This window comes from Thalia democratica, chromosome 5, assembly GCF_965202585.1.
Source record: "Thalia democratica chromosome 5, ktThaDemo2.hap1.1, whole genome shotgun sequence".
NCBI lineage: Eukaryota > Metazoa > Chordata > Thaliacea > Salpida > Salpidae > Thalia > Thalia democratica.
In genome coordinates, this window is record NC_139169.1 from 41,562,301 (window position 1) to 41,577,092 (window position 14,792).

The 14,792-nt window shown below is 25.3% G+C and overlaps 1 protein-coding gene across 1 annotated transcript; it reads left to right on the forward strand.

Annotated features, from left to right (window-relative positions):
• The first annotated feature begins 2,090 nt into the window (after window positions 1-2,090).
• On the forward strand, window positions 2,091-13,874 carry LOC145836543 (platelet glycoprotein 4-like). Its single transcript, XM_082944338.1, has 13 exons — window positions 2,091-2,213; window positions 2,905-3,080; window positions 6,503-6,653; window positions 9,193-9,423; window positions 9,732-9,829; window positions 10,132-10,181; window positions 10,517-10,586; window positions 11,135-11,319; window positions 11,711-11,835; window positions 12,161-12,234; window positions 12,427-12,522; window positions 13,347-13,473; window positions 13,773-13,874. The coding sequence occupies exons 1-13, from the start codon at window positions 2,091-2,093 to the stop codon at window positions 13,872-13,874; spliced, it is 1,608 nt and encodes a 535-aa protein (XP_082800464.1).
• The last annotated feature ends 918 nt before the right edge of the window (window positions 13,875-14,792 follow it).

Below are 14,792 nucleotides of genomic sequence, written 5' to 3' on the forward strand. Positions count from 1 at the left end.
AAAATTTTCTTGCGGACAAAACTTCGGATTGGTAGTTTATTTTGTGCAAACTTTGTAATAATGATCCTTCTCCTAAATGTTTAAAGTTTTGTTGTTGCTGTCTTGAAGCTTTGACTAACAAAAGCAAAAGTAAAAAGTTTGTTTTAATCATTTAAAATATTCTAGTTACCATCTGTCTTCAACTTAGAATTTTAGGTATAAAGAACTAGGTAATTATCAACGTAAAACATATTTTATGTAAACTTTATTTTCTATCTTTTTATTTATAAATCTAACAAAAATGTTTAGTTCAAATTACGTTTTGCAAATGCTTTAGTAAAACGTGTTATTTACTTAAGTAAAAGACAAAACAAATAAAAAAACGATAATAAAAAATGATAAAATTGCATTCAACATCAAGTCAACTATTTTTCACTTATTCGAAACGAATAAAACATTTCAACTTTTCTTTTGTGACGTTAAACTTTTTAAAATTGTTGCAACTACAATGACGTACTAATTACATCCTGAATTAAATTTTTGTTTATTCAAATTTTAAAGTATTTACTTACCTGAAAGGTTTAAAATTTTATCTTTACATTTAAATACAATCTGATTTATTTTAAGGAACTGTTATAAAAGTATGTTAATAATTCAAAAACTAAAACAAACAAATAAAACTTTTCTACAGCAATATATCAAAAAAATGTATGTTTAGTTTTATAACTTTTGTTTTATTGTAATCATTGTTGCTAATTTTTTACAAGAAGATACAAATATTGTGATAAACTAATCCAATATAAATGTTTAGACTTTTTGTTAAATAAACAATACTAAAATATGATAATAAAGGTAATTTAAGCTAATAACAAATTTTTAAAAATAAAAAGGTCAAAACTTACTAAACTTATTTTTGATTCTCAATTGTCGAAGTATAATTAGAAACATACATAAAAAAATGAAAAATATAAAAGTGAAAGCGAATTTAAATTGTTTAGTTAAGCTAGATTTACCTACGTTGTAATTAGCAAATATCATGAACATTTATTTATTTGCTTTACTGATTACAACTTAATAGCAAACTTTTTTTGTTCCACATTAAAGTATAAGCTTTTATGCAGCTCGTTACTGATCGTTTTTATATTTTTACAATGTTTGCTTTTGAAGAAGCTTCTGTAATATTGTCACCGGTTTTCTTTTATCAAATAATTATTAAAAATCGGCCGAATTTCCCTTAATCGTTGGATTTAAATTAAAGCTAATTTCAGTTTTTAATACGTCTCATCAATAATAAAAGCAAAACAGAAGAAATCATTGTTTTTAGAAAATAAGCAAGATTTAAAGTTTTATTGTTTAAAGTTTGAATCTAAAAACACGAAATGGCTAAATAAAACAGTCATAACTTATAAATTAAATAATTAAACATTTGAATTTTTTAAAAACTAATCTTAAAATAACTTATGTTTAAACGTAACGAACCTGTAAAGCTATAAACAAAACATTTAAAACAAATAGATATCTGCACCGGGACCTTGACTGTGTAAACAAATTTATTATTTGCATTAAACAATAAGCTACTAATTACTGCAATGAAAAGTTAAATATTACTAAAACTAGATCAGCTCTTAAATTGTTTTAAACTTTTACGACTTTAAATAGTACTATAAAGCCACTCGTGCTGAAAAGATACATACACTTGAAGTTTTTTTTATCTATATAGGATAATATGCAAAAGCTTATTTATAATCAATAAATGTTTTGTAACCTTTTTAAAAGTACTGTTGTAGTTTTTTATTGCTCAGCTAATAGTTTTTTTTTTGTATAATTACTTTTCTTAAGCTTTAAAACTAGTTTTACTTATTAGAACAGTTTCAAAAAGTAGAAATTTATTTTGAAATTTTTAAAACAATTAAAGTTTTTAATATGTTTTTTTTTCGCTAATTATAATAACACATTTGTTTTCAAAACTTACTTTTATCAGTAGCTTCAAAAAACTGTGAAAGACTTACAAATTTTACGAGTTATGCAAAGTCTATTTACAGAATTTTTGATAACTAACGTTAGCTTACTTTTTGTTATTAAAGTCATCTTATTTTTAATCAACAACTAATATGTCGTGCTGTTCAAAAAAGGCTTGTGCCATAACCTCACTTGTTATTGGAGCAATTGTTCTAGTGCTTGGCGGGGTCGTGATGTTTGTATACGATATTCTGTTCGAAAAAATTCTTACTCAGGTAACAATAACTGTGTAAATAAAAACTTAGACTAAAAAACTTCTTTTTTTTTTGATTTGTTGTGAAAGTTAGTTAGTATAATGTCTTTTTGGTGATAAAGTGTTACATTTATGCCTACTGAACTACTTCACACATAATTTGCGTTATGCTATTGTTTGTTATTCTGATTTTGTTTGGTTATGATACTATATTGGTTATGATTTGTGTACGGGTCAGCAGCAATTGTAAGTTTCCAGAAATGTTTTCATTCATAACATTATGCAAATGAGGTAAATTGATACAGCAGAATATTAAAAACATTTATAACCTTATCCCTAACCCACCTTACCTACATATTTAAAAGACAAACCGAAAAAAATAAGTAAAACATTAGCTATAAGACCTTACAACTGCAGCCGACGCCCTGTATACCACTAACTATATTACCCATTAATATTAAAAATTAAGGAAAAAGACAACAACAAACTTTTAGTATAATTAAAAACGCGTAGATACGTATAATTGTAGTATAAAACACATTTATTTTACATTTTTCATGATTTTATTTATAAGAATTAAGCTTAGTTTCCTTTTGATTCAGCATAAAGAGAACTTTTTGAACTTTTTTTCCCATAATTAATTGGAAATAGAAAACTGTTTAGTCACATTACCAGACTCCCACTTTAACATTTTTCAAATTCTGTTATAACAGGAAATGCAGATATCAAAAGGAACGTTTTTCTACGAGGACCTTTGGAAGGAGGTTGTCACTCCGACGTACCTCGACTACTACTTCTTCAACGTGACAAACAAGGAAGAATTTCTCAACCAGTCTCCACCCGGCAGCGTGAAGCTAAAAGTAAAGGAAGTGGGTCCGTACAGATACAGGTTACAGTTTACTTTATTTCAAAATTCATTAGACTTACTACAAGTGGCGTTGCGAGGTATTATTGTTAGGGAGTGCGGAGATTTTTAAAATCCCCGAACTTGAAAATTTTATTTTAAATTAGTTTTAAGACCTTTTTATATTACAATTACATCAATTGTAAGCGTGACAAAATATTTCTTTTCTAAAAATCAAAGTAACTTTAACAGAACATTAAATGCATAATTTCCAACTTTTTAGTAACTACAATTACTTTTTTTTCAAATAAAAACTAATCTGGTCCTGTTCAAGTTGCCCCTGCTCGAGTTGGTCATCCTCGAGTTGTCGCAGCTCGAGTTGCTTCTTCTCGAGTTGTCGCAGCTCGAGTTGCCTCTTCCCTAGTTGCTTCTGCTCGAGCTACTCCTGCTCTAGCTCAACTTGTCACAACATGTCTTATTGTTCTCGGTATATAATGAATTTTCAACAATGGTCATAATTATTAACTCACATGGTGCTGAAAGTTCATGCAGCTCAAGCTTCAAGCCATTCAACAAATTCTTTTATTGTAAATTTATGTACGTTTAAGATGCAGCTGTCACAGATTGATCTTGCAGCTCCAGTATACTACAAAAACTTAGAATATCTAAAATTTTTTTTTTTCAAAACAGGAAAAGTAACGACGCTCTTGTAAATGTTTAGCTGTTCTTTTTGTACAACATTTTGTAGTAAGTTACTAGTAAAAAGTTATTTTACCAAGACTATTTTATTATTTTTTATTAGTACAAAGTATGACCACAAAATATGCAATATTATTTTTCAATCCTTGACCTTTGGTTTAATAGAAGAAAACTTTTATAACCAAAACAATTTAGATCAAGAGTTTTAAAACAAAGAATTATAAGTAAACTAAGATAAAAATAAAATTAACAAATCGACTAACTACAGCTTGTTGACATGATGACTATTTGAAAAAATTTCTCAACTCTTTGCTTTGTAAAAAAAGAAGACTTTTTTGTATAAATCACACATAACTACTTTACTTTAATAATTAAATTTAGAAAATAAAAACCAAAAACTAGCTTTAGTTTGTACAGAAAATTGTTTAAAATATGTACAGCTTTTATAACTTAAGCAGTTGTCATAACTGTTTATATATAAAGTTAACTTAAAGTATTGGAACATAAATGACCAGTAAATATACAATAACTTACACAAGACACACAATTTCAAAAACACTAAACATATTTCGAGCAATTCTCTTCAATAGAGTACAATGCTTACAAATAATAAGATTTTACACATTTATATAGTAACCAAATAGTCAAGTAATCATAAAGTAATCAAGAGATTAATAAAAGACAAAAGCAATTAGTAACAGTTAAAATCAAATAAGTTCATCTACGTTATAATTTATCTACAGTAAAACTAAACATAAATAAAATGAAAGCAATCCTTATAAAATGTTACGAAAATAAAGAAACAGTATAGTCAAAATCTTTTTGCTTACATAAAACAGGTTTCCTAAACAAAATACAAATGGCTTCTAATTTAATCAAATCGAAAACATTACTACAAAATTTTAATATTTTAAATCTATCTATATTATAATTATTTGCACAAGTTGGATTATTAAATAAATGTTCTGAAATAGATGAACGTTTAGATGCGTTTAAAACCTTTACCGGTATATCATCTTTCTTATCTGACAGGCAAAAATTCTCTACACATTTTGATAAGTGTTCTTTTATTCTCTTCCTTAGATGTCTAGTTGGTAATCCAATATAACTTGCTGTACAACAGCAACTGTACTGGTAGATTATCATACTTTTATTTAATTTTGATACTAGGGTACAATTCTAGGGTACGCTGCATAATAAGTTTTTCTTACTAATTGTCTAATTTTCAAATTAACCGCAAAAATGTGTAGTTACTTTAAGAATTCGATTTATTAATAAAAGCTGAGAGATATTAGAAAAGAAAACTAGACAATTAGTAAGAAACACTTATTATGCACCAAACCCTAGAGTTGTTTTTACCTCTAAGTCACTAATAACACCAGGTGGTAAGGATCCAGTATCAAAATTAAATAAAAGTGTGGTAATTTACCAGTACAGTTGCTGTTGTACAGCAAGTTATATTTGATTAACAACCAGACATCTAAGGAAGACAATAAAAGAACACATACCAAAATAAAGAGAAAATTTTTACCTGTCAGATACGAAAGATGATATACCGGTAAAGGTTTTAAACGCATCTAAACGTTCATCTACTTCAGAACATTTATTTAATAATCCAACTTGTGCAAACAACTATAATATAGATAAATTTAAAATTATTTAAATTTGTAGTAATGTTTTCGATTTGATTAAATTAGAAGCCATTTGTATTTTGTTAAGGTAACCTGTTTTATGTAAGCAAAAAGATTTTGACTATACTTTTTCTTTATTTTCGTAACATTTTATAACAATTGTTTTCATTTTATTTATGTTTAGTTTTACTGTAGATCAATTATAACGTAAATGGACTTATTTGATTTTAACTGTTACTAATTGCTTTTGTCTTTTATTAATCTCTTGATTACTTTATGATTACTTGATTACTTGGTTACTCTATAGGTGTGTAAAATCTTATTATTTGTTAGCATTGTACTCTACTGAAGAGAATTGCTCGAAATATGTTTAGTGTTTTTGAAATTATGTGTTTTGTGTAACTTATTGTATATTAACTTAAATTATTTAAAAATCTAAAGTTAAAAGTTTTGAAGTGATTCATATTTTTAGTCTTTTATTTGAATTTTTTAAGTATTTTTTATTGTAGGAAGTCAAAAATAGACATTATTCTTACAGCACTATGCCTAAATACAATTATGACATAAACAGACTAAAGTTTGTATTTAACTACGTAGCTTCTTATTTGTTTTTCTACATGAAATAATTAACCTACCTACTTTTTAAACCGTAAAAAACAGTAATTAGGTAATACAACAATAATATGAAACTTTTTATATTGTACTTACTGCTTTTGAAAAAATGAAAGACAAAGGGATTTTTCACTGACTAACTATTTTCAAAAAATAAACTAAATTAGATAAAAATTAAAAAAAATATTTTAATAAACTTTTCCTATAAAATGTCGCAAACTACAATATATGTAAAGAAAAACCTAAAAGTTAAAATAAAGTAAATATAATTTTATCTCTTCAAGGACATTCCAGCTGTTTGAACTTATTGAACAATAATTAAGATGATCACAAACAAAGCAAAACTAACTAAAATCAATAGATTTTGATACAAGTAATGCAAAAAAAAGATCATCGGTAAATGAACAATAAAAAAAAACTTAAATGTTTAACTTTTTTTTGCTAACACCAAGAATTTCAATGATTACTTTCTACAACTGTATATCATATAAAAATGTTTAATAAAAATTCTTAAAATATTTACAGGGAATACTTGAAAAAAGATCACAAGAAAGTATTGATTGAACAAACGCCTGAAGAAATTGAGTTCAGACAAGTTTCAGAAATATTTTTCGTTCCTGAAATGTCAGTTGGTCCTGACACAGATCTTATAACAACCGTCGATGTAGTTGCTGCGGTTAGTTACAGTGACGTAATAAAACTTGTTAAGCTTCTTGCCCGTTATCATTTACTTATATATTTTTTTTTAATTATTGTATTTTCAATATTGTTTTATAATGTTGGTTTAATGCAAAAAATATATAAGACTTTAATTAAAATAAAAGGTTTCAATCTTTCGGTAGAATCATAAGCAGTTTTTTTTTTCTAAACATAAAAGTTATTTTTTAAGTCTGATTTTGGAAATAAAACAATTTGGAATCAAAAAAATAACTTTTTAATTTCTTTAAACTTAAAAGTTATGTGTTTTACTATTTTCTTTGATTATATCGTGTTGTTGTTGATTAGTTACAAAGCAATTTTTTCTTGTAAGCAAACAAATAAAAATAAATGTTCAATGTTTGCTAATGTAAACAAATAATTTTACTTACTTGTATGTACATGCAATTAAGTGATAAAAAACATTTCGAGACAGAGTATTCTCATGCAAAATAAAGTTGGAATTGCTTGTACTTTAGTTTTAATCTTGTTTTATATGTTTCCACTGTTTTTAACTAAGAGTTACTAGCTTCTTTTCTTATTATTAATTTCTAACTTTAAACTATACATAACTATTGTTCTTAATATAAATTTAAAGTCTTTGCTATGATCTTTTAAATAAAATTTCTTACAAAAAGTATAAATATTTAATGTTAACCTTAATAAAACAAACCAGGGGCGTGTTTAGACTTTTTTCAAAGGGTGTTCACAATTTTTTTTTGTTCTTAATTTCCCGCTTAAGTACGCATTTCTAAGGTATGCACTGCCAGTTTAGTACGCAATATTTTGCCGAAAAACTCTGTGTTTAGAATGCTTTTTTCTGCTTAGAAATAAGAAAAAACATATAAGTAGTAATGGGAAAATATTATATATTTTTATTTATTATACTGTATTAAATTTAGATTAATTAAAACTAAAAGAGCTGGAAAAAATATATTTATAGTAAAAACACTTTTTTAAGTAATTTAATCTAAAAAAATTTAATTTTTACTAAAAAAAATTGGTAGTTACCTGGGATGATGTTGCACCAATATAAATCTGAAATCATATTAAACTTAATGCTGTTTTTTAACATAATTATATGCTTAAAACTTATATTTTATAAATACATAAATAAAATTAATACTCTATAAACCAATAGAACTTATATATTTACTTGCTTTTTATTTTAAAACAAAGCAAATGATACAATAACTTATATACATTACTTTACTGTAAATAAAATCAATTAAGTTTTTTAGTTTATAACAAATGAATTTAATTCTAACTACGTATTTATATAGCTTGTTTAAAATGAAGTATAATTTTAGATCAATCATACAAGGCTTAACGTATTGATTTTAAGCCTAAAATTATGTTCTAAAAAGATATTAAACACAATATAATTTTAGCTTGATATTGATGCGACTTCATCCTAGGTAATTACCAAAAATGTTTAGACTTTTAAAACTAAATTAAAATATTTTTAAATTATAATTATATGTTTGCCTGATGGTGCAAGAATTCTAATAATGATTTTAAAATCTCTCTGAGTTAAAAATTTCAAAAAATCAAGAACAAAATTTGTGGCTAACAGATATACAAAAATAAAACAACTTAAATAAAAAACATTAAAATACCATTAAATGATAAAAGAATAAATTGGCAGGTGGTGTAATAGTCTAAAGATAATTTTTAAAACTCTCTAAATTGAACTTTTCAAGGTTTAAACCCAGTTGGTTGACACATAAATAAAAAATATAAATTTTAAAGTACAAAAGCTTCACACAACATTATTATATACAACCAAATAAGTAAAATAAAATTTTAGTATTATATTGGACACTTTTTAAGTAAAATTTTACTTACCAGAATAAAAACAATACCGTATTTAAAGTTATTTTCACTAAGTAACAATTTATAGTGGGAACTTAGAACATCTTAGTAAAAAGTTTCCTAGAAAGAAAATGCTACTTTAAAACTTTTACCTATCATGACGTCACAATTGAAATTTTATTTAAAATCTATTTCAGCTGGGCAAAAAAGAGCATTTTTTGTTAAGGAAACTTTTTTATCTTTCAGTGTTATAAATTCAACATTCATTATTCAAAGTTTATCAAATAACCAAAACAAAATCAATAAACAACGGTTTTAGTGATATTCTAAGAATCTTTTTTTTCTTTTTTCTTTTCTTTTTTTTCATGGGGTTCACAGAAACAGGAAACCAGTCAAAACACGCCCCTGAAACAAACTATAACAAACTAAAACAAACTCATTGTTCTGGACATGACTTTAAACTGTATCCTGGTGTATGACTCGATAACCGAAAGGTTTTTTGTACACCAGGCCCTTCGACCAAATATTTGAGCGTTTTTTTTTCTTTCAATAAACAATAATATAAATGATTTAAAAAACCAACTGTTGAGAACTTTAGCATTAACCCAAACACTATAAAAACATTTTAATTTTACATCTTTATCCGGGAGTTGATAAAAACTTTTTTTTAATGCAATCTCTAATGCACAAAAATAAATTTCTAGTCTTTAGTGCCTATATTGGAGTTTAACAACAACCACAGTGCATTAGACCTGAAAACCTACGGAGCAATTAACATGGCACTAAATAGTGCTGGTGCCAATCTTTTGACAGAGAGATCCGTACGCGACCTTTTATACGGGTCCCAGGAACCCGTTGCCAAGGAAATACTAGACCTAGTTGCTAGGGTGCAGCCAGAGGCGAGAATATTGGACAACTTTGGTCTTGTAATGAACGTAAGTTTTAATAATTTAATTTTTTTAATTTTAAGCTGAAAAAAGCTTTCATACCAGTAAATTTTTATAAATACTTATAATTTCCAAGTAATTTTTTGAAATAACTTCAGTTAAAAACGATTTAAAGCAACTAAATACTAGTTTAAAGTACTTTTTTGTGCTTTGTTTTGCTTGGATAAGAAACAAACATGACCAATTGTTTATTTAACAAAAAATTCTACAAATTACTTCAAAAATTTTAGTTTTAAGTAAAATAAAAAATACTTTATATCATGTTGAACAAGAATTAAAAGTAAATATTTAATTAGACAAACAACTCAAACGGATGGTTTGATTATCAAGTGTACACTGGAGGAGATGATAATATTGGTCAATTAAACATTATTACTAAATTTAAAGGAGAAAGGTATGAAATATTTTAGAAAAATTATAAAAACTAAAAGTGGTTTTGTTTACATCTGAGTAATAATAAATGTTATTTAAATTAAAGTTATACACAAAATTTTGATCTTTTAGCGTCTATTTTATTCAAGGTTAAAAAAGAAAAAAAATAGTATATACTAATACTGCTATTTTACTACCTTAAAAACTAACTCCTCTCTGTTTATTATTAAATTTAAAATTAGCACGAATCTAAACTTGATAGTACTTAATTGTATTCAAATATTGCAACAAAGCATGCTAAGGACTTTTTAATAATTTTAACAGCAAACTTAACTATTGGAACACTGAGTACTGTAACATGATTAATGGAACAGGTTAAAATTATATTTCATATATTTTCTTATAAGTAGTTAAGCTTTTATTAACTTGTATTTTTCTTTTTAAAGCGTAAAATTATTACAAATTAGCTTTAATTTTGTTCATTGAACACAGACACTTCGCTTGCTTTGATGTAATAAGCATAAACGACTTTTAAATCTTAACTTAGTTTTGAAAATAATTATTTTTGCTTGAATTTATGTTTTAATTGAAACTTACTCTAACTTAAAACAGCTTTATTTTGTTAAGGTAATTTATATTTACTTAGTACAAAAGTATCCTCATAAATTAGTTATCTATTAAAAAAATAACAACAAAACATAAACCTAAGACGGAACATCAACACCGCCTTTCATGAAAAAAGAAGATCCAGTTTATTTCTTCGTAGATGATGTTTGCAGGTATTTTTTGTAGAGTTTACTTTATGATATTATGTTATTGGGTAAAGGCAATTTTGTGTACCTTTTATGTTTTTTTATAGTTAACTAACAAATCAAAATGTTAGTTTCAGTTAAGTAAATAAATGTTTTAATCTGATAAATATATCTATTGCTAAATAAGCTTAATTCCTTATAGAAATAGTTAAAATAATATAACTAGACTAATGTAAAAAATTACAATTTAAGATTTAAGATATATCAAGAAAACATAGGACACCATAGTTTATCTTAAAGTGGTTCTATTATCTTTTTACTTTAACGTACGATTAAAACGTTACAATTATATAAACTTGTTACTACTTTTGTTAATTTTTCATTTAAAAACTAAAGGTGTTCGCTTTTATTGGAAATATGTGCTGTAAGCTAAACATCCATACATAGTTATAATTTTGTAATGTAAACAAATATAAAGTCTCAGATAAATAAGTATATATCAATTTAGCGCAACATAATAGAACCACTTAATAACCATCGTTCTAATTAATATCTTAACCTAGTATTATAATCAGATCATTATACGGACTATACGAAAAGGAGGTGGTTCTCCGAGGAGTGACAGGTTGGCTGATAACGACTCCCGCCGAAATATTTCAATCCCCGCTTCTCAACGACGACAACAAGTGTTTCTGCCACGATTTCGACAATATCCTCTGTCAGCATGACGGAGCAATCGGCATCGAATATTGCCAACTCGGTTTGAGACTTTTTATAAATGCAGTCAATCGAAGGTTTAACCATATAGAACTAAACTCATTAATTATGATTAAACGTAGAAAGTTAAAAATTAATGACTAAATTTGTAATCTTTTATGTGAAACAACGTTTCTTTAACTGTTCAATTTTTTAAACTTTAGTTCCTTAACAGTTTTTTTTTTATTTTACTTTGTACATTCATTTTTTAAATAGTTTTTAAATTTTTATTTAAAAATATTAAAGTTAAAAATGATTAATAATTTTAAACTTGATAAATGTCAAGAAGACCAAAACTCATATAACAGTGTAGATAAATTTTATTAAAGTAAGATTATCTTTTTATATTTTTAAATTGTATGTGTAATAATGATAATTACAAATTAATATTTTAGGAGCACCAGTAGCAATAAGTGCCCCACACTTTTTATTTGGAGACGATGGATACTTTTTTAGCCAAACTGAAGGTTGGAGTCCACCTGAAAAAGACCTACATGTTTCTGAACTTGTATATGAACCTGTATGTAATTTGATAAAGTGTTTTGTTAATAAAAATAAATTCTAAATTTTTCGAAAAATAATTAACAAAGTTATATATAGTAATTAAAAATAAATTAAATAGGTATTTTAAACACCAGTAGAACATCTTTTAGTTTAAAAAAGTTGCAAAAATAGTGTTTCAAATATAAAGAAAAACAATGTTTTAAAAAATTTATATGAAAAATACATAAACTTCTAAGCATGTACAAAACTTTTCACTTATACCGTCGTGAAAATTTCTTTATAACTAAGTTAATTATAAATAATACCTTTATAAAAAATTAGTAACAAGTATTATTTTAAAGAACACTGGAGTAGTTATCAAAGCTGACAAAAGACTACAAATTAATATACTTCTTAATCCAAATAACTTAATTGAGTAAGTTTTGATTGAAAAATATTGTAAGTATTTTTTGATTAATTTAAACTTAATCTTAAGGTTTATGCTTCAAAAGTAAAAAAAAGCTTTGTTTGTTAGAATATACGTTTCTTTTTTTTAATATATAAATACATAAGAAACTAAATAAATAACTAATGGTTAGTACATCAATGCAGCTAATATTTTGCACAGTTTGTATGAACCAATTGACGAGCCTTACTTGATGCCAGTTTTTTGGGCCAATGAAAATGCAGAACTTTCTGATGAAGATGCCGAACTGCTGATCAGGTAAGTGGAAACGAAGATTACCAGTATGAATAATAATTATGAATTCAATTTTATTATAAAATGACAAAACAGATATTCGAGCAAAGTTTTGCTGTTGTGTATACACTTTTTATTTTAAGTGAATGTATTTATTAAAACTAATTTTGCTTACCATTTTATTTTTATGAATTAATCGTTACTAATAGTAAAGAATTTTAATTTAAACTAATCAACAAGTTAAAAATAAAAAAACATAATATATCCGTAAAAAGAATAAACTACTTGTTAGGTTTTAGACTTTGAAGAAGTTTATAGTTTCATGTCTACCATTGTATATTAAGTAGAAGTTGAAATGATGAAATTTTTTGTTTAAATTACTTGCTGGATATATTTTTAAATGGTTATGTATTATATATGTTTAATGTAAACATTTAATTAAGAAAAATCTACCTTAAGTTTATTTTAACTCTTTTTAGGTAGTTCGACTTTTTAAATGAAATTTTTCTAAATTATGCATACATTATTACATTTTATGAAAATTTATTGTTAATGTAAGAACTTTATTTGTTGAATTATTAGTGAAAAGAAAATAGTTGAGGAAAATAATAAAGTTTGTAAATGGAGTTCTAGTTTAAACTTTTGTCGGTTGTTTTTTTTTTTTGCATTTATACTTTTTAACAAATGTTTTACATCCAACAATAACATACGTTGAAACTAAGAAAATATTTTACTGTTTTGCTTAATATTATTACTGACACGCTGTCGCAACCTATAATACAACTTTTGATCAAACGTAAATGATAAATGCATAGGTAAGTTTCTTAAAATAAAATAATAATTAACAGTCTGCTGTACAATATCGAAGATGCGATGCGGATTATTCAAATTGTAGCCTGCATCGTTGGAGGAGTTTTATTTGCTTCATCTATCTTTTACTTATCATACTCCTCTCTCAACACTAAAGATGATCAGGTTGTCTTGACGTAATTAACTTGTTTTAAAATAAAAGGTACTCGCTTATCGTGTGCACTGAGTTGCGGTAGAAGTAAGCTAGTTTAGATAAAATTTTAGTATATAAAAAAAAATGTTTGAAAAAGTAAAAGCTTAAATTGTTTTATTTTTAAAACAAATGTTTGACTCTTAAAGAAAACATAAACTTTGTTTAGTCATTCTAAATAAAATAAGTATATATATATATGTATTTAATGTATTTTTAAGTGTACAAAAACATGTGCAAGTAAGTTGTTATTTATTCTGAAGTATTCTTTTAGAGTTCACTGAAGGGCAAACACAACCGATCATATTCTAGTGAGAGCAGCAGTGAGGTTTATGAGAGTAGTGCAAAAAAAAGAAACAAAACTACTAAGATCTAATTTATTTGTTTGACTTTTGTTTTAAAAAGTGTTTAAAACTATTGCGCATTTATTTATTTTATTTTTTTAATTACACACCGCTAACTTAACTACGTAAAAACGACTAAAAGTAAACATAAAGTAAACATAAAACTGCCTAAAAAATATTAAAATGTAATTTTTGTTAGCATCATGTCAAAAAAAAATAAAGGGTTCATAAGTGTTGAAAATGTTCTAATAAAGTTTACATTAAAACTTCAAAACACTATATGCAATCAAAAAGATTAGTCTTTTTGAATTATTTTAATCTAATTAACTTGAGTTATTAACATTTATAATAAAGTTTTAAACTTATTTAGAAATATAATTATCATGTTAAATTTAAAACGCTTGTACTCTTAACACGGTTAATATACTTAAAATTATTATTAGTCATATTATTCTGAGCTGAAGAGAAGCTGAGTTAGAAAAAGAAAAAAAGAAAAAGTTATTTTAATTTTTTTTATTAGACCTTTTGTTTTTTTTGATTAATTTTTAATATGTTTGGGTAAAAAGAATAAGGAATAAGTTAATAAACAAAAAATTAATAAAAAAACTTTTTTTTAATTTGCCTAAACAGCTTTTTTTTAGCTCAGACTGATTTTTAAGTGTACTTTTCTATTAACACGAGAATGAACGTAGCAAAAATAGTTTATAAGAAAAAATATGTAAAGTTGCTAAAACTATAGAAAAAAACAAATGAATAAGCTCTTAATACTTTTTCCCATTTAAATCATTCTAGCTAGAGCATTCATGTCAGTCGACATGTTAAGGTGTATCTTAAAATTGTAAATCATCAATTTAAAATCTATTGAGTATGTAACAATCTGCAACTTCGATAAGTATTTAAACATTTTTTGTGAAAGTTTTTATACTTTATGCAAACAGTTTTAAATTAAG

Excerpts from the sequence above, each read along its gene's own strand:
- LOC145836543 (XM_082944338.1), top strand. The coding sequence starts at position 2,091 with ATGTCGTGCTGTTCAAAAAAGGCTTGTGCCATAACCTCACTTGTTATT. Across the intron at positions 10,587-11,134 it reads TTCGTAGATGATGTTTGCAG|ATCATTATACGGACTATACG; the intron begins GTATTTTTTGTA and ends TATTATAATCAG. Across the intron at positions 11,836-12,160 it reads CTGAACTTGTATATGAACCT|AACACTGGAGTAGTTATCAA; the intron begins GTATGTAATTTG and ends ATTATTTTAAAG.